The 25,312-nt window shown below is 48.7% G+C and overlaps 1 protein-coding gene across 1 annotated transcript in view; it reads right to left on the bottom strand.

Annotated features, from left to right (window-relative positions):
* Positions 1 to 5,250: 5,250 nt before the first annotated feature.
* LHFPL1 (LHFPL tetraspan subfamily member 1) overlaps positions 5,251 to 25,312 on the bottom strand; it is a 42,398-nt gene continuing 22,336 nt past the window's right edge. The window contains exon 3 of the mRNA XM_065411281.1: positions 5,251 to 5,432. Coding sequence (XP_065267353.1) covers positions 5,251 to 5,432 — 182 coding nt within the window. The remainder of the gene's footprint in view (positions 5,433 to 25,312) is intronic.

The following is a 25,312-nucleotide window of genomic DNA, read 5'->3' on the forward strand; positions in this document are numbered from 1 at the left end:
TCTGATTCCCAGGGTGCGGGCACATAAGCCAGGCCATCAATTTGCAATCAGCATTTCCAGAGCCGTAACAACATTTCAGGGACAGCAGTTATGTAATTCAGAGACAAAATTCCTATGAACAGTATTACAAACACAGTGCCCTCAGGTTGTGGTTAGCTGACAATATGGATACAAATATACCCATTGATCAAAGTACCTCCCATGTTTAGAAGTTCCCAATAGTCATTTAAAGGGGAATTTCATTAATCTCTGCTTTCAGTTGCCATTACAATACACTTACGGCACTACTACAACTGGAATACCCAACAGGTTAGTGCAGCTGGGAATAGCAGACGTTCAAGGGCCAGTTGAGAAATGGTGGGTGTACATGCATGCAGTTCTCAGGGCTTTCAATGGGGCTTCTGTCTGCTGACAGCAAGACTGAGTTTGGCCTCAAATCTACAATGATCACTCCAGTAAGTTATAAAAAATACCATGCTCCTTGTGCAGTATTATCATACTAAGGATGGATATGTTATGTATGATCCCTAAGCAGAAAAAATAGCTGTATTTCAAGAAGCAATACACATGATCTGTGGCCTTGTTAATCCATAAACTATGGACGAACTGAACTGATGAGAGAAAACATTATCCTCATGCTTGTGGCAGTAATAGGGATTATGTCACACTTCCTTCTACCCTGGGCTCGCCTCATATGTCTGATCATCTAGCAGGTTGGGAGGTCAACTTCAGATGCTTTTCATGTCGACTACGAGTGACCAGCAATTCTGTTGAGCTCAGTGTATTTCATTCGTTGAGACTGCTAAGCAGTCAGATTTTTCTCAGTGTAATCGGAATTAGGCTTTATGGTGGGATTGTCAAAACCACTGAGCGCTGGCCTAGCTCTGCTTCCATTGGGCCAGTTTCTCTTTCACACCCCTCTGGGTATGTTCACACTGCTGCTGGGAGTGAGCCTCCTAGCCCAGGTAGACAGACTCGTGCTAGTCGGGCTTGAGTTAGCATGTTGAAAATAGCTGTGTGGAGACTGTGGCTTGGGCTCTCAAGCCCACCTGACACCCTAGATTTGAGAGCCCAAGCTGCAGCCCAAGCCGCAACATCCACACTGCTATTTTTAGCGTGCTCGCTCGAGCCCCGCTACTGTGAATCTGTCTACACAGGCTGGGAGTCTCGCTCCCATCTGCAGTGTAGACATACCCCCCTCAGCACCCTTTCCACTGCCAGGGCTGTCTAAAAGTATGTCTACACCATAAAAAAGGTGTGTGCTTAACTCAGGTTAGCATACACACATTAACTAACTCAGGTTCAAGTAGCAGTGACGACACAGAAACTCAGCTTTTAACTCGGGTTAGCAGCTCAAGTTCAAGGAAAGCCTGGGGTTGAAATCGAGCTGTCTTTGGTGTAAGATCCAAGTTAGAAGTTGAGTTACCTTGTCTTCATTTATATTTAACCCATTAGCTAAGGTGGGTTAGCTAACCTGAGTTATGAACCCACAAACTATTTCAGTGTAGATATACCTTAAATAGGCCTTAGTGTAAACGAGACTCTGGCACATCAACTTCAGTGGTAAAACTCCCATTGCCTTCAGTGGGAGCAGATTTAAGTCAATGCTGAGCAATTTTGAAAATACCACCCTACTACTGTGGTCTTATTCTGAGCCAGTTTTATGACTGCTTCCTACCACACAACATTACTTGCCACTGCAAACTCAATACTGTCAAGGTTCACAAAGGGTTAATTTAAATATTGAAAATAGTTCGGAAGTGCTAGAGGAGAATCTGGCAAACACCCTAAGTATCCTAGTCCAAAGTAGCATCAAATATTTTCAGTTTTGCTCACGTAACAGCCTGCCTGCATCAACAATTTTCTTTATGACCTTATGTCTGTTGGGAAAACACACTAGCATCACTGAGGGGAAAAACAACTGAGGAGAGTTGGCAGTTTTTCAAAGGGATACTATTAAGGGCCCAAAAGCAAGCTATTCCGCTGGGTAGGAAAGATAGAAAATGTGGCAAAAGACCACCTTGGCTTAAACACGAGATCTTGCATGATCTAAAAAGTAAAAAGGAGTCATATAAAAAATGGAAACTAGGACAGATTACGAAGGATGAATATAGGCAAACAACACAGGAATGCAGGGGCAAGATTAGAAAGGCAAAGGCAAAAAATGAGCTCAAACTAGCTACAGGAACAAAGGGCAACAAGAAGACTTTTTATCAATACATTAGAAGCAAGAGGAAGACCAAGGACAGGGTAGGCCCGCTGCTCAGTGATGAGGGAGCAACAGTAACAGGAAACTTGGAAATGGCAGAGATGCTTAATGACTTCTTTGTTTCGGTCTTCACCGAGAAGTCTGAAGGAATGCCTAACATAGTGAATGCTAATGGGAAGCGGGTAGGTTTAGAAGATAAAATAAAAAAAGAACAATTTAAAAATCACTTAGAAAAGTTAGATGCCTGCAAGTCACCAAGGCCTGATTAAATGCATCCTAGAATACTCAAGGAGCTAACAGAGGAGGTATCTGAGCCTCTAGCTATTATCTTTGGAAAATCATGGGAGACAGGAAAGATTCCAGAAGACTGGAAAAGGGCAAACATAGTGCCCATCTATAAAAAGGGAAATAAAAACAACCCAGGAAACTGCAGACCAGTTAGTTTAACTTCTGTGCCAGGGAAGATAATGGAGCAAGTAATTAAGGAAATCATCTCCAAACACTTGGAAGGTAGTAAGGTGATAGGGAATAGCCAGCATGGATTTGTAAAGAACAAATCATGTCAAACCAATCTGATAGCTTTCTTTGATAGGATAACGAGTCTTGTGGATAAGGGAGAAGTGGTGGATATGGTATACCTAGACTTTAGTAAGGCATTTGATACGGTCTCGCATGATATTCTTATAGATAAACTAGGCAAATACAACTTAGATGGGGCTACTATAAGGTGGGTGCATAACTGGCTGGATAACCGTACTCAGAGAGTAGTTATTAATGGTTCCCAATCCTGCTGGAAAGGTATAACAAGTGGGGTTCCGCAGGGGTCGGTTTGGGGACCGGCTCTGTTCAATATCTTCATCAATGACTTAGATATTGGCATAGAAAGTATGCTTATTAAGTTTGCAGATGATACCGAACTGGGAGGGATTGCAACTGCTTTGGAGGATAGGGTCATAATTCAAAATGATCTGGACAAATTGAAGAAATGGTCTGAGGTAAACAGGATGAAGTTTAACAAAGACAAATGCAAAGTGCTTCACCTAGGAAGGAGCAATCAGTTTCACACATACAGAATGGGAAGAGACTGTCTAGGAAGGAGTATGGCAGAAAGGGATCTAGGGGTTATAGTGGACCACAAGCTAAATATGAGTCAACAGTGTGATGCTGTTGCAAAAAAAGCAAACATGATTCTGGGATGCATTAACAGGTGTGTTGTGAGCAAGACACGAGAAGTCATTCTTCCGCTCTACTCTGCACTGGTTAGGCCTCAGCTGGAGTATTGTGTCCAGTTCTGGGCACCGCATTTCAAGAAAGATGTGGAGAAATTGGAGAGGGTCCAGAGAAGAGCAACAAGAATGATTAAAGGTCTTGAGAACATGAACTATGAAGGATGGCTGAAAGAATTGGGTTTGTTTAGTTTGGAAAAGAGAAGACTGAGAGGGGACATGATAGCAGTTTTCAGGTATCTAAAAGGGTGTCATAAGGAGGAGGGAGAAAACTTGTTCACCTTAGCCTCTAAGGATAGAACAAGACGCAATGGGCTTAAACTGCAGCAAGGGAGGTTTAGGTTGGACATTAGGAAAAAGTTCCTAACTGTCAGGGTGGTTAAACACTGGAATAAATTGCCTAGGGAGGTTGTGGAATCTCCATCTCTGGAGATATTTAAGAGTAGGTTAGATAAATGTCTATCAGGGATGGTCTAGATTGTATTTGGTCCTGCCATGAGGACAGGGGACTGGACTCGATGACCTCTCGAGGTCCCTTCCAGTCCTAGAATTTAGAATCTATGAATCTATGATCATTGTTCCACTAATTCACTTATGTAATATTCAAGGCAAAGTCCTTTTTTTTTTTTTTTTGGTTTGTTTGTTTTTCCCTTAATTCTGATTCATGTGTTGGTTTAAAAGTTAAAAAATGGGGGCTCTGATTAAAAATAGTGTTTACTAATCATAACAAGCAGACAAAGCAGGTTTGGATTTTTTTTTGTCTTTTCTCCCTCACTGATTCTCTAAAGGGAGTGAGACAAGTCAGCACATCCCTAACGGAAACACTGAAGTGGAGATAAATCTGATGTTATCCCATCATCACACTACAGCCAGAGAGCCTATGTTCTTCTTGCAAAGCAGTACAGAGGGCTTTTCATTCCAGTAATGAGTGGTCTATTCTCCACAAGACACATGGGAACAGGGGTCATATGCTGGGGTGGGAAGTTAGTAAGAGTAGTGCATTTGTGCATTTCAGGAAGGGTCAGGGAGAAGGAAATAGTTGAGGGGAAGAAATTTCCTTGGCTATCTTCACAGCCCAGCCAGAGTGGGACACTTTTCACCACCGCCAGTGTCACTAAAGTTATAGCCCCTGTCGTGAGTGAGGCAGGCAAAGCCAGGTACAGAAATTAAAAACAAGCCAGACTGCGAATAGCGAATTCTCAAAGAAAGTCCCCTGTAAATTTCTCCTGTCTTGTTGCTTCAGTCTCATAATGCAGACTGTAATAGAAAATGAAAGTAGGAAAAATATCACGGCGATGTTCAAACTGCAGCTTCACAGCCCTTCTCATCACCGGTGCTATAGAGACCACCACCTTAGAAATGCCTAAGATAGACAGACACAGAGGAGCCTGAGGCAGAAGACCCTAGAGAGCACAAAAGCAAAGCCCCCGGGGTTTTTTTAAATCACTATCATCATCTATATTTATTCAAGAGAGAACATTAAATGTACAGTGAGCCAGTCTCTGCTGTGCCTATTTTCTGCTCGGTGCAGCAGAGTTGGGGAGGAGGAGGTGGGTCCGTGATTCTCAAGGAGAGCTGCACTGTTCTGGGCCCCAGCGTAGGTTAGAAGAGCCTTGAGGCTGCTCTAAATTATGCCAACTGGCAATAGTTCCTCGGATAATATCAGTCACCTGACATAGCCAAAGTACTGCACTCTCTGATCAAACCCCAGCTCCAACATGACAGAAAAGTGGGAGTTCATGTGTATCAGTCAGAGAAGTTTGGACCATGTGGCCACCACTCCTCCTTCTTTTTTAGGAGAGTATCCGGGAAAGCTCATTGTTTAAGGCAGCACTCGAGCTCCACTCCATATGGATTTGCACTCTGCATGATGCTCTTCACTAACATTACGGGTTTGGGATGTTTTCCGGCGAAGCATGAGAGCCAGGTACAAATCAGCATGGCTGCAGCCGCCCCAGCTCCCATGCAGTAATATGCCCAGCCAAGTCTGCAGGTTCCTGCAGAGGGAGAAAGAAAGAGGTGAAATCAGGAGCCCAGTACATGCTGTAGTGCTGTGTCAGTCATGAAACAGCCCTGTATTATCTCTGCACCTCCCCGGCCTAGTGGGGGAAAAGACAATGGTGCAGCCTGGCACACGGGGTACATTAGGGGTGGGAAAACTTTTTGGCCCGAGGGCCACATCAGGGCTGCAAATCAGTATGGAGGGCCAGGTAGGGAAGGCTTTGCCTCCCCAAACAGCCTGGCCCCTGCCCCCTCCCACTTTCCGCCCCCTGACTGTCCCCCTCAGAACCCTCCCCATCCAACCCCCCCCCCCCCTTGTCCCCTGACCACCCCCTCCCGGGACCTCCGCCCCTAACCACCCCCTGGGACCCCACCCCCTATCCAACCCCCCCTCCCTGTCCCCTGACTGCCCCCTCCCAGGACCCCCTGCCCCTAACCGCCCCCCCTGGGGCCCCACCCCCTACCCAATCCCCCCTCTTCAGTGGTCAGTCAGACCACTACCTACCATGCCAACCAATATCACCTCATTGTTTCCTTGTGCTCCCCGTCTCTCTGTTTGTATCCATTGCCTGTCTCTTGTCTTATATTAGAGGGTAAGCTTCCAGGAGCCGGTACCATCTTTCTGTAATTTGTTTGTCCATGATTGAGGCCCTTAGGTTCCCCCCAATACAAATAAATAATAATACATCATCTCCTTGTTTATTGTCCTTCTTTCGTCCTTTCCACGGTAAGACAAATCAGGGTTGATTTCAAGTATATAGAGCCTGATTCCCCACTGTGTTAGTCCAGTCCTACACTTACCCCTAAAGTTAGTATTATTATTCATTTGTACTGAGTAGCATCTAGAGCCCACTTTGCTAGGAACTGTACACACATATAACAAAGAAACAGTGCCAGCCCCAAAGAGTTTATAATGTAAGCAGAGAGCAGTAGATTTACACCAGAGTAAAGCTGGGGTAATGCCGTGGTGAATCTGGTCCCATTTTTTTCAATGCATCTTTTCTTTTTGTTTGTTTGTTTGTTTTGTTAAAACTTTTCTATTTTATACTTAAATCAAATCAGTGACAGAGCCAGCACCGCTTTTCCAGTGGGAACCATGGCATCTGGTTGCCCTGAGCTGGTGAGATACCGAGGGCAAAAATCACACCGTGGCATCTGGCCACTTTGAGCAGGTGAGACATGCTTCAGGCAAAAGTTACACAGCAGCCAGGAGGAAAATCCAGGTCATTAAGACAATCAGTGGAGGCCTAGGGGGAAGCTTCTCTTCTCAGATGCTCATGGCAGATCTTTATATCCTGCTTTATGTACGGAACTCCCCTTGGTTTCTGCATGAGTGGCTAGAGAGGAGTGGCCAAGTCAAGATCTGCTACATAGGTCTGAGTTGAGAATTTTACCCTGAAAGCAGAATAAGTTCTAAGAAGAGGAAATAAATTATCCAGCTGTGGGGCTCGAAATCCAAGTTCCAGTAAGCAGACAGATGGCTATAAAGACATTTGATAAAGTTTCCACACCTGGAGTCACTGCTTTTGTACAACACAAGAGCAGCCCTAACTGCAAACCCCCAGCAGAAATTTCATCCAACAGAAAATTAGAGCACCAGCAACTGTGAGGCAAAGTTAAGTTGCATAAAATGATGGTCAGGGAACTAATTTTCCTATTGAGGGAGTTATGGCCTAGCCATTAGAAAGCCTTCAAGACAAGCATGTATATGGCAAGATCAGCCTTGATGCAGAGGGATGGGGAATAGGTGAGTCCCTGAAGCTCTTTTTCCTATGATAGCTCACGGTAGGCCAATGTACGCTAATGCAAAGGGACCTGGTGGTGGTGAAGACAATTATACTCATCGGGCTATCCCCAAAATGTAGTTTATTACCAGATATGGTATAGGCCATGCTCATTTATAACGTATGTGATATTATAACATTATAACATTGCCTGTGATACTATAAACCTCCAGGTTCCTGCCTTAATTCCAAATTAGATAGTAATATTCATCTGTTCTTGAGTTCCCTTCACCGACCAATCAGTCTCCATGAGTCCTGAGGTTGGATAGACAGTCAGAAAGCTGGGGAGAAGGGGGGAGACAATACATGCTCCAAGAATGGAGAGAACTGATACCATAAGGGCACTGGTGGTTGTGTGCTTTACCCAGTAATACCTTGTCATAATTTCAGTAGTTACTAGGGCAGACCACTGAAAGCAACCGTAACTAACACGTGGCATATTCATTCACATTTGCACTCCACATTAGGTCTTTTGCATGCTGAGAGTAACTCATGTCCACCCTGCAGTGCTGGCACCAATGTCACATTAGCAGGAGGGAATGTAGTTCATGTTGAGGGAACATCTACAGCGGGTGACAATTACACTTTAGGAAGAAAGATTTTGGACGTTATAGTCAACAAATTGCACAAATTGGCCTTGGTTATACACGCTGGCTGAAGCTAAATCCTTTGAAATGATGCTGCGTTGCTCAGTGGGCAACACTCACTCCAAGGAACCCCCTTTTCAGTCATATGCACTGCAGTACAATAAGTAGAGCCCTGCCAAAGTCAGGGCCATGAAAAACGCGTCACGGACCGTGATAGCTGGTCTCCCCCGCCCCGCCCCGCCCTCCCCAACCATGAAATCTGGTCTTTTGTGTGCTTTGACCCTATACTAGACAGATTTCATGGGGGAGACCAGCATTTCTCAAATTGGGGGTCCTGACCCAAAAGGGAGTTGCAGAGGGGTCACAAGGTTATTTTAGGGTGGGGTGGTCACGGTATTGCCACCCTTACTTCTCCGCTGCCTTCAGCGCTAGGCAGCCAGAGAGCAGCAGCTGTTGGCTGGGTGCCCAACTCTGAAGGCAGCGCAGAAGGAAGGGTAGCAGTACTGCAACACCCCCCCACACACACAATAACCTTGCAACCCCCACCCCCCACACACAACTCTTTTTTGGGTGAGGACCCCTACAATTCCAACATGGTGAAATTTCACATTTAAATAGCTGAAATCATGAAATGTAAGATTTTTTAAACCCCATGACCACGAAATTGACCAAAATGGACCGTGAATTTGGTGGGGCCCTACCAATAAGGTTTGCCTGTGTCATGCGGTCTCGTAGTTATGAAGCCCAGCCACATGGAGCACTTGGACAAGCCAGGGAGAAAGGAGTCTCAGTAGTCAAACATACAATACCCTAGTTTAAGACACAGATCTGAGCTGGATTATTCACTCCTGTCCAAAAAGCTGTTGTACTGGGTTGGGCAGATTATTTTTCCCCTCAGGAAGTGTTGGAGGAGGCACAACAGAATGTGCAAAGATCCCTTAGTAGGGAGGAGTGATCATTGAACAGATCAGGCTGAAAATGAAGGACTCCACCACACAATTCACGTCCTGCACCACATTTCAAATCCTTCAAAGTGTGGGGTAGTTCAGAGATGGGGTTTATGCCAATCTCTGATTTAAGGTCATCTGCTAAGGGACACCCTCCACCCCGCCCGCTGCCCCTCTCCTGCTCAGTAGGCATCCAGTCAGTAAAGATGGCAAATGTCAGAATAAAAAGTAACATCTCTCCTAAACTGTTGTCCCCGTCTTATAAGCTAGGTATTATTATTCTTATTGTGCGACCAATTCAGGCCCTCTGCTGTCAGACATCCTGCACTTCCTAGCCAAAAAACATTAAAAATCCACTACAAGGTATTATAATGCAAACACGGTGATAAAAACGAGGCTTTAGCCAGTGTACATCCCCATGGTTCAAGGGACAGATGTGCAGATCTTCATGGGATTCTATGGATAATTTGCACTGATGAAGGAAAGTGCTGGCTTCTCTGCTGGAAAACAGCAAGCATTCAATAGATGTCATCCTTCTAGGCTGGATTGTGTTATTGGCAAAAGCAGATCTATAAATACCTTGCACATTTTCTACTGTCCTTAGAGCTAGCCTCTGAACAAGGCAAGTAACGTGTAGTTTGATGTTCTCTGCACTGTTGTGCCAACGGTCAGCTTTGTTGATTTAATCCAGCAAACTGTGCTGCTATTTGAATATTCTTTGTGTAACTCAGGACTACGTCTAGCCCTGTTATTCTGTTGGACTGGGGTTTATTTCATTTATTCATTTATCTGCATTGTTTACACAGTTTGTTCAAATCCTGCAGGAAGGACTGCTCCCCACAATGACTGAAGTATCTATCCTTGCATAAATGCACTACAGCGAGCACAAGATTAGTTGTTTCAACGTCCCTTTCTGAATCTGATCTATGGGTCCAGCCATCCCTTTTTGCATAAAGACGTGCACAGTGGGGGAAAAGATGCACCAAAACAATGCAGCTCCATAGAGTATGGATCTGAGTATCCAGCCAAAGCGAAGCTAAGCAAAGCTTAGCTGTGCGAGTGGTCTGGGCTCATAAGAGGGTGAGCAAAAGTCTGCTGAATGTGCTTCTGTTCTGACTGCCGTCTGATGATCCAGACAAACTGAGCAGCTGAGCAAGGACCGCAAAGTTGCGCAGCACAGAGGAGAGCTGCTGATGTGACTAGCCAGTCGGGGCTACAACAGGTGGTGAAATAAAGCTCAGTGACACTCCCTGGATTAGCTCTGGACAAACATGACAAACATTGTCCACAAATATTCTTTTGCATTTTGCAATGAATTCCCCTTTGGCTGAGTCCCTGCTTATCAGGGGTGCTCGAGCGAGTGACTATTTTGGCCGCGATGTTTATGGCGATGGTGAATTTTAAATGTTTCAAATTCATAATCACACGTATTCACACTGGCAACTTGTTTCAAAGTGCTACATTCATCCAATCAGGGATCAAAATCACGCCATGGGCCCTACCAATCAAAACAGCTTGCATGTGCCCATGAACAGATCACATAGGACTAACACATCACATAAATTATGGGTTATGAGTTATTTGCCCACCTCTAGTCAAGCTCCAACCATTAGATGAGGACACAAGACTGAATGCCCCAACCTCAGTCAGTCCTGATGTCACATGGACATTGGCAGTGAGGTGGCACTCGCATGTGATATGCAATTGTGCACACATATGTAAAGGCAGCAGATTCCCACCCCTCACCCCCGCCCCCAAAGAACATACACTTTAAGGAACTACAGTGCATACACATCTGACCAAGTCTTTATCTCACTGACGTGCTCCTGCTCCATTGATGTGTGCGAGAGTGTGCCTGGGAACAGAACCACTTAGTGACCCCACTCACGGCCACACAGCCCTGTGCCTCCACTCGAGACAGGCAAGCGTAACCCTCATCCACCCAGAGATTGGCCTCTGTGTTGTGAACAGTGGGGGATGTGAGTGTATAAAACCTGCTGGAAGCAGCTTTAACCTATATACCATGGGCACCATTGTAACACTGTGATGGCATGCGGGAGGCATGTGGGATAAAAGATTTTCCACCTCTTTCTGCCATACCTCCACAGCATGTGACCCTCACATGTAAGCCCTTCTCCGGCTGTATGCCCACTCACAGCTCGTGACAGGAACACAGGGGATCGTACCTGGTGTACCTCACCTTCTATTTACTCTAGGCCCTGTTTCCTTGATACACCTTGCACAGGTCAATTCCTCCCTGACGTGTTTTATCCTACAAGAGTGGGGGGGAGGGAAAGGAGTTGTAAGAGAAAGAGAAAAGGTTCCCACAACAAATAAGCTTTTAAGCTAAGTCGGGAAGGGGTAAAAAGCTCATCTTGTTCCTCTTTGGTAGGTATCATTGCTAATAGGCTCTCACTGAGTCACTCCATTCAAGTGTTGAGATTTGCTGTGACAGGATCACTCATAAAAGTTATTAAATCATCACTCCGAGATGGGCTTGACATTTCAATCAGAGACTTTGCTTTTATTCAAAGTTGCAAATCTCATTGGTTTGGAACGTGGCTATATTTCCTTAGATTCAGCAGTTCATTAGATTGCATTGTTAACATTAAGCGAACTAAGCCACTGACTGGCATTTTAATCTCTTGCTCATCTCTGGTTTTTATAAAAGCCCTTATCCCATGGTATCTAAGCACCAGACAGACTCAAGGAGTGAAAGCGCAAATCACAGAAGTGTTTTCTTCTATCCCTTCCACCCTGCTCTGCCCTGTAATTAGTATATTTGTGTTCCAACGGGATTGAATTGGGATTAAAAGAAAGCCCCGGTAAAACCATCAAACTCTGCCCTCAGACCAAGCCCCAACCACCTGAAATGCCCCTGGTACTTGACAGTCGATATCTGAGTGTATCCAGCTGCAACCTCCCTTCCAACTATGCTAGAAACCATCTTGTGCAAAACACTTTGCTGGCATCTGACAGCTAGAGTGAGCATGTGCAAAGAGCCCATATATGTCTTCGGATGGGGACCAACGGACACCCAAGACTTAAAAGTAAATTAAAATACTTTCGTAACAAAAAAATAAATAAAATGCTGTTCCAAAAACAAGTCTGACACCCTGGATTGTTAATAAGATTCATTAGTCATTCAGATACCACAGTGATGGATATGGTATAGGGATAGATGGATGTCTAGGTTTAAAACTAGAGGGGTTGGGAATCTTCCATCAACATTTTTTTTTTTTTTTATGGAAAATGGAGTTTCCGTGAAAATTTCTGTTTTGCCAAAAAAAATCCCATGAGGAAAATCATAATGAAATATTTGTTTCTGATCAGGGGGACCCAAACTGAAACATTTTGGAAGGTTGAACTGAATTGAAACACTTCATTTCCAGTCAGTTCAACATGAATGTGTCCATCTGAGCTGTCACCGGGCCTCACGGAAGTTATAGTTCCGCTGTCTCATGCCCCAGACTGGATTATATCTCCCATAAGAAATTCTGAGAATTCCTATTTTTGACCAGCTGAACCTAAAACATCACAATTAAAATATTTTAAAGGCAATTTTAAAAGTTTATTTACATGTTGGGACCTGAATTCAGGCACTCTGGGTTCTGTGCATTTCCCACAGCATGTGATAAAATCATAAGCGCCTAAGACCTGATCCAATGCCTATTAAAGTGAATGGGCCACTTTCCATTGACCTCAATGAGCTTTGGATTAGGGCCCTAAACAGGTCACCTATGTAATTTCCTAAATGGATTTAGATGCTGTATTAGTGACATCAGCAGGCCTGCAGAGGAAGTACAAAACACAAGTCTTGGCAGGTAGATAAAGTAGGAATGCATTTTGAAATATTTTGTGTTACAATGTATTTAGTTGCAATGCTAGGTCTACACACACACACATTCTGTTAAGGACTTAAGATTTTAGATCATTTTCCATTTTTAAAAAAAAGCCTTAAATGTTAATATTTTAAAGGTGAGAGGTAGACCAGAGACAGTGGGCAGAGGAAGTATGGCCTCTGGGTAAAGCACTGGACTGGGCCTCAGAAGAGTTGGATTCAGTTCTCATCCTGGCTATAGTCTTCTTGCAGGACCGTGCATCTAGCTGCAGTTGGAATGTTTTTGGATTTCAGTTATCTAATCAGCGAGTGGATGGGCACCCCAAAAACATGGCTCTGGATCTGGTGGTTGGTGAACCACGCAATCTCTTTAAAGCTCTAACACAACCCTAGATTTGGCACAGCCGTTGCTGTGTGCTGTACAATAATGTTTTCCTAATATTGGGGACTCCTGGGAAAATTCTGTGCCACTGCACATGTGCAAAAGTCATGTCTGGTGCAGAATTTTTTCTTTCTGCGCAGAAAATACATTCTGCCAGAGAAATGCCTTTCACCCACCCAAGGCTGCTGTGGCGCTAGAACAGACAGCAGCAGCTGACCAGCAGTAACAGCTGGCAACTAGCGCGTTCATCACAGCACCCTGCCCACAGAACCAGGTTAGGAGGCACAGGATATGGGGGGAAGACAGAGGGGGGACACACAGGGCTGCTGAGGGGTCACAGACTGGTGTTCACAAGTGCTAGTGGACAGATTGGGGTGGGAGCTCAAGAGCTAGTGCGGTGACAGCATTGAGCCTAGGGCTGAATGGGAGGGGGCTGCAGGGGCACATGGGGACAGGGGGTAGGAGGTGCAGGGACACACCGGGATGGGGGGACTGAAAGGGAGAGGCTAGTGGTCAGTCAGGGTCAGATAGGGGAGGTGCCCCAACTCCCTAACAAATCCTCCCCCACCTCCCAAAAAAACTGTTCCAGACTTCTCCTACCCACATCCAATAACCCTCTAGGTTCACTCCCAGACCCCTTCCCTCTCCCTCAGCTCCTCTGTTATCTCTGACTCCCCCAAGCCCTTGCACTGTTTCTGAGGGGTGCAGGAAATACATTTCTGTATTGTAGTTTAAATTAATTCCTCAAAGTTCTGTATTAAAATGCCTAGGAAGGAATCTATTTGTCACCACAAAAAAAAACATTTCCTGGATCTTTTTTTTTGTGTCTGTATTATTACAGACATACTTGCTGACAGCTTTTTGTAATAAATTACCAAAATAATTGAAACTGCTATAATTACAGTGTTGTTTTGACAAATAAAATATGCAAAATTTTGCAGAATTTTAAAATATTGTGTGCAGAATTTTTAATTTTTTAGTGCAGAATTCATCCAGGAGTAATTGGACCAGAGTCACCCATTGTAGTGTACAGCAATTGAGTAGTACCCTTTAAATCAGGGGTGGGCAAACTTTTTGGCCTGAGGGCCACACTGGGGTTCTGAAACTGTATGGAGGGCCGGGGGTAGTGGTGTTCACAAGTGCTAGTGGACAGATTGGGGTGGGAGCTCAAGAGCGAGTGGGGTGACAGCATTGAGCCTGGGGCTGAATGGGAGGGGGCTTTAGGACCACATGTTCCCCATAGGAATGTGCTACTTATGGTGTACTACTTATGGCTGCTAGTCCTGGTGCTCTGAGCGGCATGGTAAGGGGGCGGGGAGCAGGGGGCGGTTGGATGGGGCAGAGGTTCTGGTGGGAGGGGCGGTCAGGGAGCGCAGGGGTTGGATAGGCGTGGGAGTCCTGGGAGACCTGTCAGGGGCGGGGGTGTTGATAGGGGTCAGGGCAGTGAGGGGACAGGAAGTAGGGAGGGTTGGATGGGGATGGGGTTCCGGGGGGGCGGTTGGGGCAGGGGTCCTGGGAGGGGGCAGTCAGGGGACAAGGAGCAGGGGGGTTGGATAGGGGGTGAAGTCCCAGGGGGGTGGTTAGGCGTGGAGGATCCCGGGGGGGTTGGATGGGTCAGAGGTTCCAAGGAGGGCAGTCAAGGGGCGGGAAGTGGGAGGCGGCGGATAGGGGGCAGGGGCCAGGTTATTTGGGGAGGCACAGCCTTCCCTACCCAGGGTGTAGTGTATTAAATTGCTCCCCGTAGGAATGTGCTACTTACGAAGCACCAGGACCGGCAGCGGTAAGTAGTACACCGTAAGTAGCACATTCCTACGGGGAGCAATTTAATTCACTCCACCCGGCAGCTCACGCAGCCGCGCTGCTTGGCAGGAACTCGCAGCCCTGCCGCCCAGAGTGCTGGCGGCACAGTGAGCTGAGGCTGCGGGGGAGGAGCCAAGGGCTAGCCTCCCCGGCCAGGAGCTCAAGGGCTGGGCAGGATAGTCCCGCGGTGCGGATGTGGCCCATGGGCCGTAGTTTGCCCACCTCTGCTTTAAATAGTTTGGGCACCCTCTAGTGGGCTTCTCTGTCTTCTATTGCAGAAGCCACCAGAGCCTAACAGAGTAGTAATTTACATGCGATGCGAGGCATTTTATGTGTGCTAACGGGATTGTCTGCACTGGCAACTGGCTGTGTAGTCAGGGCAGAGCGCTGGGAGAGCGCTGCAGCGCGCTAAAAAAAACACCTCCATGAGGGGCGTAGCTCCCAGCGCTGGGAGCATGGTTCCCAGCGCTGGTGCACTGTCTACACTAGCGTTTTACAGCGCTGAAACTTGCTGCGCTCGGGGGGGTGTTTTTTCACACCCCTGAGCAAGAAAGTTGCAGCGCTGTAAAGTGCCAGTGTAGACAAGCCCCATGTTGGGCCAAATTAATCTATGACCTTTGATGGAGTTACATGCGGGAGGAGAAGCCTTGTTTGTTAGAACTGCACATTCACTCCATCTACTGGGAAAAGCTTCCTTCTTACCAGACCTACGTCAATGTGAGCCTGTTCCCAAGCCAGACCTTATTCTAAAGCATTTCCATAATGCCGTGCAGCTGGGTTTGGCATTCAGGTGATTCAGCTCGTCTCAAGGCAGCTCCCTTCGGTGCTGGGAGTTCTGATTTCATGACACGACACACAAATACATTTTGCATTAGCAGTAGCAGCAGGGCTCAAAGGAGGCTGAAGGTCCCATCTGTTCAGAAAAGTGACTGTTGAATAAGTGCCTCAGCGTGTGCTGAAGTTTAAACATATTTTTCTATGCAGCCAAGCTAAATGATGGTAGGGTTAAGGAAGCTCTCTCCCGACAGCACTCAAGTACTAGTAATTCTAAAATGAAAAGCCAACGGCCTTGAGAGGAGTGACTGCCAGAAAGCACAGCAGAATGGCAATCAATGGGTGAGGGCAGGGGGACTGGCATATTTTGCCAGGAATCTGGATACTACAGTGATAGGCACATTCCAAGCACTTGGCTAGTCAGAGACAAACAGGAAAGTCTCCTCCCCTCCTCTCCCCGGAGAATGGAGTGTAAGTCAGTGGGAGAGCTGGATAAAAAGATGAAAGGGGAATTTTTAGAAAGGTTTGAAGTTTTCAAAAGGAACTCAATAGTTGGGGATTCGGCTCAATATTCACCTTCCCCACCCTCCTTTCTTTTTTTCATTTCCATTTTGCTGTTGAAAAAAGGGAGAGAGGCAGGACAAAGAGAAAACCCCAAACATTGTTTGTTTTTGAACAAAAGGCCATTTTTCAAGTAAATCATTGGTGTTTTTTATATTTGAAAAATGGTGACCAGCTCTCGTCGGGAGCATTCACGGGAGTTTGAACCCACTGAGTAGGGTCTGAAAGCTGTGCACAGGATCTCACAAAGGGCCACTGCCATTTCATGCCAGTCTTTGGTGCATGCAGACTGATATCCTGTCTTCAGCAATCATAATACGTAACGCTTCAGAGGAAGATGAAAGATGCATCAAGCCAATGGTGTATGTGTGTATATGGAAGATGGTACTTCTTTGGGATTCAATCTACACTCAGTCATCTGACACCCTGAAGCATGAAACGTGATCCCTTTATTATCATATCTTGTAGTCTACAAATGCTGTTAAAGGACATTAATTACCCATCTCATTACTGAAATCTACAGCACTGCCTTAATGTAAATGATCCTACCTGTCTCACTTCCACTCCAGAAGGGTTTGTTTTGTTGGGTGGGCAAACTCATTCCATTAATTAAATGCTCTGTAATTGTATAATGCGCTTTGAGGCTCATGGAAGGTGCTATATAACCAGTAAGAACAACATGCTGCTATAAAACACAGGCAGAATAGCTAGAATTACATTAGACTAACTAACTAGTAGGACTACTTGAAAAATTTCCATCAAAACTGTTTTTGACAGAAAATTGAGTGAAACTTTTCATGTAAAGTGCCTGCTTTCCACAGAAAATTACAACTTTTCATGGAAAAAATAAACATCCAAAAACCAAAAAAATTCTTCCAAAAACTGAAAATGTTGATTTGGAAATGTTGTTGCTGTGCCTTCTGGGTTACCAGGCTGGACTACACCACCCATGATGCACCAGAGTGGCTCAGCAAGAGCATGGTACCATGGTGCATCATGGTAGATGTAGTCTGGCCAAGGAGGCCAGCCTATAGAGAAGAATGGGGGTATGAGAAATCCAAACTACAACTCTCATGCACCATAGGAGCATTTCCAAATTTTAAAAAAGTCAGTTTCCATCTGAATTTATTTGGTTTTCAATTTTTTGCTAAAATGTCAAAAATTTATGTGAAGAAAAAACTCATTTTCTAATCAGCTCTACTAACCAGCAGACACACTGCAAGAAAACAAGGTACAATCAATATCAATGTATTAGATTTGGCACTTTGATTAGACATACAGAAGAACCTCAAAGATACGAACACCAGAGTTATGGACTGACCGGTCAACTGGGTACCATGTGAAACTGGAAGTATCCAATCAGGCAGCAGCAGAAACAAAATTAAAAAAAAAAAAAAGCAAATATTGTACCGAGCCTGTATTGCATCTTAAGGGTAGGCAGATCTGGGCTGCCTGTCCCCACCGCTACCCCTGTCCCCACCCTCATGCGCGGGGCACACACTTACAGCTAGGAGTTGAAGAGGCTGCGATTCGCAGACAGGCGCAGCACTGGGGTCTGCGCTGCTTTCCTGTAAGCCGTGGGTGCTGTTTTCACCCCCACTTCCCCTGGCTGGCGGGGGGGGAGGGGGTGCTGTTTTCACCACCACCACCACCCCCCGCCAGGAGGGGGACTTGCTGTTTTCACCCCCACCCCCAGCCAGGCAGGGGACAAGCTTGCCCTGCCTGGGAAAGAAGCTGCCGAGCTGCCTCTGGAACCTGGCCCGGAGTTTCAGAGCCCGGAGTGTGAACTGCTGGAGCCGGAGCTGCGTTTTGTTCAGAGTTAAGAACATTTTGGAGTTACGGACAACCTCCATTCCCGAGGTGTCCGTAACTCTGAGGTTCTATGTAGTTGTCTGTATTCAGCAAGGCTCGTGTGTGAAAGAGACAATCCACCAGGCAGAAGAAAACCCTGATGGTTCTGGCTTCTCCTATTCCCCATTTCCTAGAAACAAAAAAAATTACTCTGTAGTCTTTGCTCCTGTGGAAAAGGGTTTCGAAAGCCCTTTGAATATCCACAGCCTTGTTGGATAGATGAGAACTGATGATCAGTAACACTCAGAGGCAGATTAGAACTAAGTGGAACCCAGAATCAATACCTCCTGACTCGCTCACCACATGAGATCAACACCTCCATCCAAAATACAGTGCTGATCGAGGCAGCTCCTTCCCCATCTCCTGCTTGCTTGTAGTGAAGAGGAGGGTCTCTTTAGTGCAGGGGTGGGCAAACTTTTTGGCTCGAGGGCCACATCAGGGTTGCGAAACGGTATGGAGGGCTGGGTAGGGAGGGCTGTGCCTCCCCAAACAGCCTGTCCCCAGCCCCCTATCCACCCCCTCCCACTTCCCGCCCCCTGACCGCCCCCCTCAGAACCCCCAACCCATCCAACCCCCCCCCCGCTCCTTGTCCCCTGACCGCCCCCTCCTGGGACCGCCCCCCGCTCCCTGTCCTCTGACTGCCCCTGACCCCGATCCACACCCCCGCCCCCTGACAGACCCCTCTGGGGCTCCCATGCCTATCCAACCACCCCGATCCACGACCGCTGACTGCCCCCCCCGAACCTCCACCCCATCAAACCACCCCCTGCTCCCTGTCCCCTGACCGACCCCTGGATCTCCCCGCCCCTAACCGCCCCCCGGGACCCCACCTCCTATCCAACTGCCCCCTGCTCCCTGGCCCCTGACTGCCCCTAGGACCTCCTGCCCCTTATCCAACCCCCCCGCTCCCCACCCCCTTACCATGCCGCTTAGAGCAGCAGGACTGGCTTATTGGAAAGCCTGGGAGGTGAGCAGGCGCAAGCCACGCAGCCCGGCAGGAGCGGCAGGCCAGAGCGCTCCCTGTGTGGCAGCGTGGCTGCGGGGGAGGGGGGACAGCAGGGTGGGGCCGGGGGCTAGCCTCCCCAGCCGGGAGCTCAGGGGCTGGGCAGGATGGTCCCGCGAGCCGAATGTGGCCCGCGGGCCGTAGTTTGCCCACCTCTGCTCTAGTGCCTTCCTACTAAGGCAGGCAAATCACCTAGGGTTACCATATTTTAATTTTTAAAAAGGAGGACACTCCATGGGGCCCCGGCCCCGCCCCAACTCCGCCCCTTCCCCACCCTCAGCCCCGCCCCAACTCCGCCCTCAGCCCCGCCCCAACTCTGCCCCCTCCCCTGAACGCTCCGCCCCCTGCTCCTCCCCCTCCCCTGCTTCCCGCGAATCAAATGTTCGCGGGAAGCCTGAAACAGGGAGGCAGTAGGTAAGCTGGGGCGGGGTGCGGCGCGGCTCAGTCCGGCCCCCCTGGCCGAGCGGCTCCCTTCGGCGGCCGGCCGGCCCAGGCCAAGAGGCTCTGGCCCCGGCGTCTCCCGCCCGGCTCGGGCCCCGGCCCCCGGCCAAGTGCCCGCACCCCCGGCCGAGCACCGCGCCGGCCCCTGGCCCCCGGCCGAGCACAGCGCCGGCCCCCGGCCAAGTGCCCGCGCTCCCGGCCCGGCCCCTGGCCCAGCACCGCGCCGGCCCCCGGCCCAGCACCACGCCGACCCCGGTCCCGGCCCCGGCCCCCGGCCAAGTGCCCGCGCCCCCGGCCCCAGCCCCGGCCGAGCACCGCGCCGACCCCGGTCCCGGCCCCCGGCCCCCGGCCCAGCACCGCACCGGCCCCGCGCCCCCGGCTCCAGCCCCGGCCGAGCACCACGCCGACCCCGGACCCGGTCCCGGCCCCGGCCCCCGGCCAAGTGCCCGCGCCCCCGGCCCGGGCCCCGGGGCGGCCCAGCACCGCGCCGGCCCCGCGCCCCTGGCCCTAGCCCCTGCCGAGCACCGCGCCGGCTCCCGGCCCCGCACCGCCGGGCCCTACCTCCCTATTTTCCTGGACATGTCTGGCTTTTTGGGATTTCCCCCCGGACGGGGATTTGAGGCCCAAAAAGCCGGATATGTCCGGGAAAATCCGGACGTATGGTAACCCTAAATCACCTCTGGATCTTTTCACAAGTAAAGTGCTTCATGCTCAACCCTCTGGGACTGATCACAAGCAGAGACTGGTCTGCTCAGCAGCAAGGCCGATCACATCACAGTGGGAGGTCTCACACAGCGTTGGAGCCCAGTGCTTCATGTTGCCAAATTTGAAAGCCACAGACCCTGTTGCTCCAAGGATTTGACTTTTAGGAGTCGATGAAGTGGGCTGTAGCCCACAAAAGCTTATGCTCAAATAAATGTGTTAGTCTCTAAGGTGCCACAAGTACTCCTGTTCTTTTTGCGGATACAGCCTAACACGGCTGCTACTCTGAAACTTTTAGGAATAAGTCCTCTAGTTGTTTTTTAACCTATCTTTGTTTGAAATTACACATGCTTCACTGTACCACACTTCAGTTTTACTTACCCTTCTAGCCAAGCAAACAGCTCTCGAAGTACTAATAAAATATCCATGAACTGCCACTAGAACAATGGGGGAACAGCTTGTGTGTGCACAGGACATTCCATATTCCATCAGGGAACAATTGATCTCAGCCAGAATAAACAGACCTGTTCCCTTTGAAGGAACTCTGAATGTACCAACAGACCCTCCATCTATTTATTCTCTTAATACACATGTGCCAGCAGAAGGTAGATGGTATAAATTGTAAAGTGGCAACTACTGGAGCTACCAAACCACGAAACAGACCGAAGATCCAGGGAGCATATTCAGGAAGGGGGCATTTTTTCAGGATTTTACTAGGCTTTCAAGCTTGATAGTGGCTGAGAAAAGCAGCCTGGTAGCCTCTTAAGAAGCTAGGGTGGTAGGAAAAAGCAATGGGAACCTGGAACTCTCATCAGACCCTGTCTGCACTAAGAAAATTCATAATTACTTTGCTCTCCTGGTAGCAGCAATGGCGGATACTAGTAGTATCGAGTAGGTAGTTTTACCACCCTTCATCTAACCATTACCAGAGCTGGTTTTCACACAGCTGTCTTCTTTCATCTACATTCATTCCAGAGCCATTTGTCCTTCCTTTGACAATAAAAATTCAACGTAGAAACCAGCTGCAAGGAAAGAGAGCGAAGAAAGCAGGAAGAGTGTAAGAATGCTGCAAGATTAAGAGACAGGAAGGTCTGGAGCAGCTGATTAAATTATCTGGCTATACTGACATCTAGAGTTTATTTAGGGTACAATCAGGTGTACAGTACAGTAACATGGTCCTTGTTCAGTAACATGTGTACAGTAACATGCTCCTTGTTCCTTCGGAGATGGGGAAGTGTGTGTTAGTAAAGCACTGAGAACCCACAGCAATGGGGGATGCATACATGAGAGCTGCCCCATATACCAGTGGTTCTCAACCAGGAGTCCGGGGCCCGCAAGGGGGCCTCGAGAAGGTTTCAGGGGGGCCTCCAAACAGGGCCAGCATTAGACTCACTGGTGCCCAGGGCACAAAGATGAAGTCCCACTGCATGGGGCTGAAGCCCAGGTCCCTGAACCCCACCATATGGGGCTGAAGCTGAAGCCTGAGCAATGTAGCTTTGTGGGGGCCCCTGTGGCATGGGCCCCAGGCAATTGCCCTGCTTGCCAACCCCTAACGCCAGCCCTGGCTTGTATATGTAGAAAACCAGTTATTGTGGCACAGGTGGGCCGTGGAGTTTTTATAGCATGTTGGGGGGGCCTCCGAAAGAAAAAGGTTGAGAACCTCTGCCCTATATCACAGTCTTTCAGATATGAAGTATACGACAGCCCCTCACTCGGGGCTACAGCTTTCATCTGGATTTCTCTATGAATGTACTTTTTGTTAACGTTGGGAAAGGAGCCTGGAGACAGCCTTGAAGACTGACATGGTCCAAGAGGCACAGCACGAGGGCGAGCAATGCAAGCATTCCACATTGCAAGATCATCCTCAGCTCTAAACCTCTGTGCATCATTCTGCGTCCCCCTGGACAAAGCTTATTCCTAAGAGCTGTTTACTCCTTTTACTTTGTAATAATACACTTCATTTTTCCCCCCGTGTCATCACCCAGCCTATGAAGAGATTCCAAATGAATGATGCCACTTGTCTGTCTGAGGTTATAGACAGGGAGACAATTCCTGGGGCTACCTTAGTCCAGTGGCTAGAACTAGCAGATTCATCCCTATACTGATGCAGGCACAGAGGGGAGGCAGACTGCACCTCCACTATTCAGATGCGGTAGGGACTGGTGCAGTCCCCGGTGCAAGCCAGGGCAGCCTTCAGGCCTGCCAGAACTTGTACCCCTCGCAATGGGCAGTGTGGGCCACTGCAGGGGTGCAGAATCAATAAGGTGCAGCTCCACCCTGGCCACAACTCTTACTTCTATTTGCCTCCTTCCCTGCCAGCCCACCGCTGCTCCATTCCCATGCCTCTCTCCTCCCAGCACAGAATGCCCCTGCGTGATGCTGCATGATTGAATATGACCATTTATATTGATATTACCACTGTTATACAATTGCAACAACTCCTGTACAAAGTATATACCATGTAAGGTATCAATGGAAACTTTATGATTTGCTACCTATGATAGGGTAAGGGCCCTGCCAAAAAGACTGGGCCCTCCATGGCAGGGGCTGCCCCCACTGCTGTGGCCCCGCCACCAGCCACGGCGTCCCTCCCCGCTGCTCCCTCCGCCAGCTCTGCGGGTGCCCCTCCCCCGACCCTCAGGGCGTACGCCCAGGTGGTAGCGGCCCCCCCGCCTGCCGCTACATCATCTCTCCCGGCCACCGCCTCTGTTCCCATCTCTAGCGGTCGGGGCCCCTTCCCCACCTTGACCAGGAAAAAAAATATAATAATAATAATAATCCTGTTTATAGGCATGTATCATCTTTGTATCTGAAGTTATGAATATTGGCTCCATTTCTATCTCAAATGTGTTTGTACATGAGTGACATCTCTCAGATAGATTTACATCAGGCGACACAACTGTGTGTTGATGGCCCATTAAGGTCACTCGGCTCTAACAATGAAGAAATGCCAGGCCCAGCTAGCTCCTCCCGAGGATGCCTCAGACAGCCAGGGGCCAATGGCCACCCCAGTGAGTCAGCAAAGCATGTAAGGACATGTGACCTGAGACTCCATCTTCTCCCAGACCCTGGACTCTATCTTGAGTTAGTATCTGTCCATGCACATGTGGGCTATGTTTGGAACAGTAAATTTTCATGTATATAGCAGAGGATATAAAAAGGCACCTGAGACATCTCCATTGTGTCTTCATTTCTCTGGACTGGATTTCTAACAAGGAAGCTTTGAACAAGGACTGATGACTCCCAATCTATTTGGGTGATTCCAGAGAGACTTTTGCAAACCAGCAGTTTATTCCACCACTGCTACAAACCTGATACAAGGACTTTGCAATCACTTGCACGTGTATGATCTATTAGCCATTTATAACTCTCTTCTTTTCTTCTATTATTAAATCTTTAGTTAGTTTACTAAGGATTGGCAGACAGAGTGATATTTGGGTAAGATCTGAGATTCATACTGACCTGAGGATATGTGTCTGATCCTTTGGGATTAGAAAGAACCTCACATATGGTGAAATGGGTTTTCAATAACCCCCCACTATATTAGACCTGGTGGTCTGGATGGGAGCCAAGGGGTGGAATGCCTACAGGGGGCTGTGTTTGGCTTCTGGTTAGCCAGTGTGGTGCTGCAAAAGCTCTTTTGTTACAGGCTTGATGAATCTAATTATAGAATAAACCACCAGTTCGGGGGATTGTCTGTTCTGTTCTGTGCAATCTGCCTTGAGTGTGGCATTCTCAGTGAGGCCCACTCCAGGTACCCGGTCACACCCTGCACCCATAACTGCTATAGAGCCTGCTCCCTGTCTTAGCACAGGGGCTCCCTGCACTATGGTGTTCCCAGGGGGACCTTATAAGAACATAAGAACGGCCATACTGAGTCAGTCCAAAGGTCCAACTAGCCCAGTATCCTGTCTTCTGACAGTGGCCGATGCCAGGTGCCCCAAAGGGAATGAACAGAACAGGTAATCATCAAGTGATCCATCCCTTGTTGCCCATTCCCAGCTTCTGGCAAACAGAGGCTAGGGACCAGGGGCGGCAGGTTTGTAGAAATGTTGGTGGTGCCCAGAACGCCCAAAGCCCGCCCTCCCCCGCCTTCTGCCTAAGGGTGCAGGGTGCAGGCTCTGGGAGGGAGTTTGGGTGCAGAAGGAGTGAGAGGTTGAGCTCTGGGATGGAGTCTGGGTGCTGGGTACAGGCTCCGGGCTGGGGCAGGGGGTGGGGGTGCAGGAGAGGGTGACGGGTGCAGGCTCTGAGATGGAGTTTGGGGGCAGGAGGGGGTGTGTGGGAAAGGGGTGGGGGTGCAGGCTCTGGGAGGGAGTTTGGGGGTGGGAGGGAGTTTGGGTGCAAGCTCTGGGCTGGGGGTGGGGGTGCAGGCTCTGGGAGGGAGTTTGGCGGCAGGAGAGGGTGTGTGGGAAGGGGGTGGGGGTGCAGGCTCTGGAAGGGAGTGGTGAGGTGCGGCGCTTACCTGGGGCTCCTAGGCAGGACGGGCTGGGAGGCCTCCATGTGCTGTTACCCCCAGGCACTGCCCCCACAGCTTCCGATTGGCTGCAGGGACTCTTGGGGCGGGACACAGACCCACCCCGCCCAGGGGCCGCAGGGCGGGGCCAGCAGCCACATGGAGCGAGCTGGCAGGAAGCTGCTCAGCTCCTCTGCACTGCCAGTGGTGAGTGGCAGCCCCAGACCATTTTAAATTGCGCGGGCGGGAGCACCCGGGGGCGGAAGGCGGGGCTGAGGGAGAGACCCGGCCTCAAACAGTGCTGGAGCCGGGCCCTGGGCCAGGAATATTCCTCGTGCCCAGGCACCATGGGCCCATAGAACTCACCGCCCATGCTGAGGACACCTGGCTAACAGCCATTGATGGACCTATCCTCCATTAACTTACTAGTTCTTTTTTGAACCCTGTTATAGTCTTGGCCTTCACAACATCCTCTGGGAAGGAGTTCCACAGGTTGATTGTACATTGTGTGAAGAAGTACTTCCTTTTGTTAGTTTTAAACCTGCTGCCTATTAATTTCATTTGGTGACCCCTAGATCTTGTGTTATGAGAAGGAGTAAATAACACTTTCTTATTTACTTTCTCCACACCAGTCATGATTTTATAGCCCTCCATCATATCTATAGGTGGCGACTCCGTGGGTGCTCCGGGGCTGGAGCACCCACGGGGAAAAATTAGTGGGTGAAGGTCTGCACCCACCAGCAGCCAAGC

Source organism: Emys orbicularis, chromosome 9 (assembly GCF_028017835.1).
Source record: "Emys orbicularis isolate rEmyOrb1 chromosome 9, rEmyOrb1.hap1, whole genome shotgun sequence".
In the NCBI taxonomy this organism is placed as follows: Eukaryota; Metazoa; Chordata; order Testudines; family Emydidae; genus Emys; species Emys orbicularis.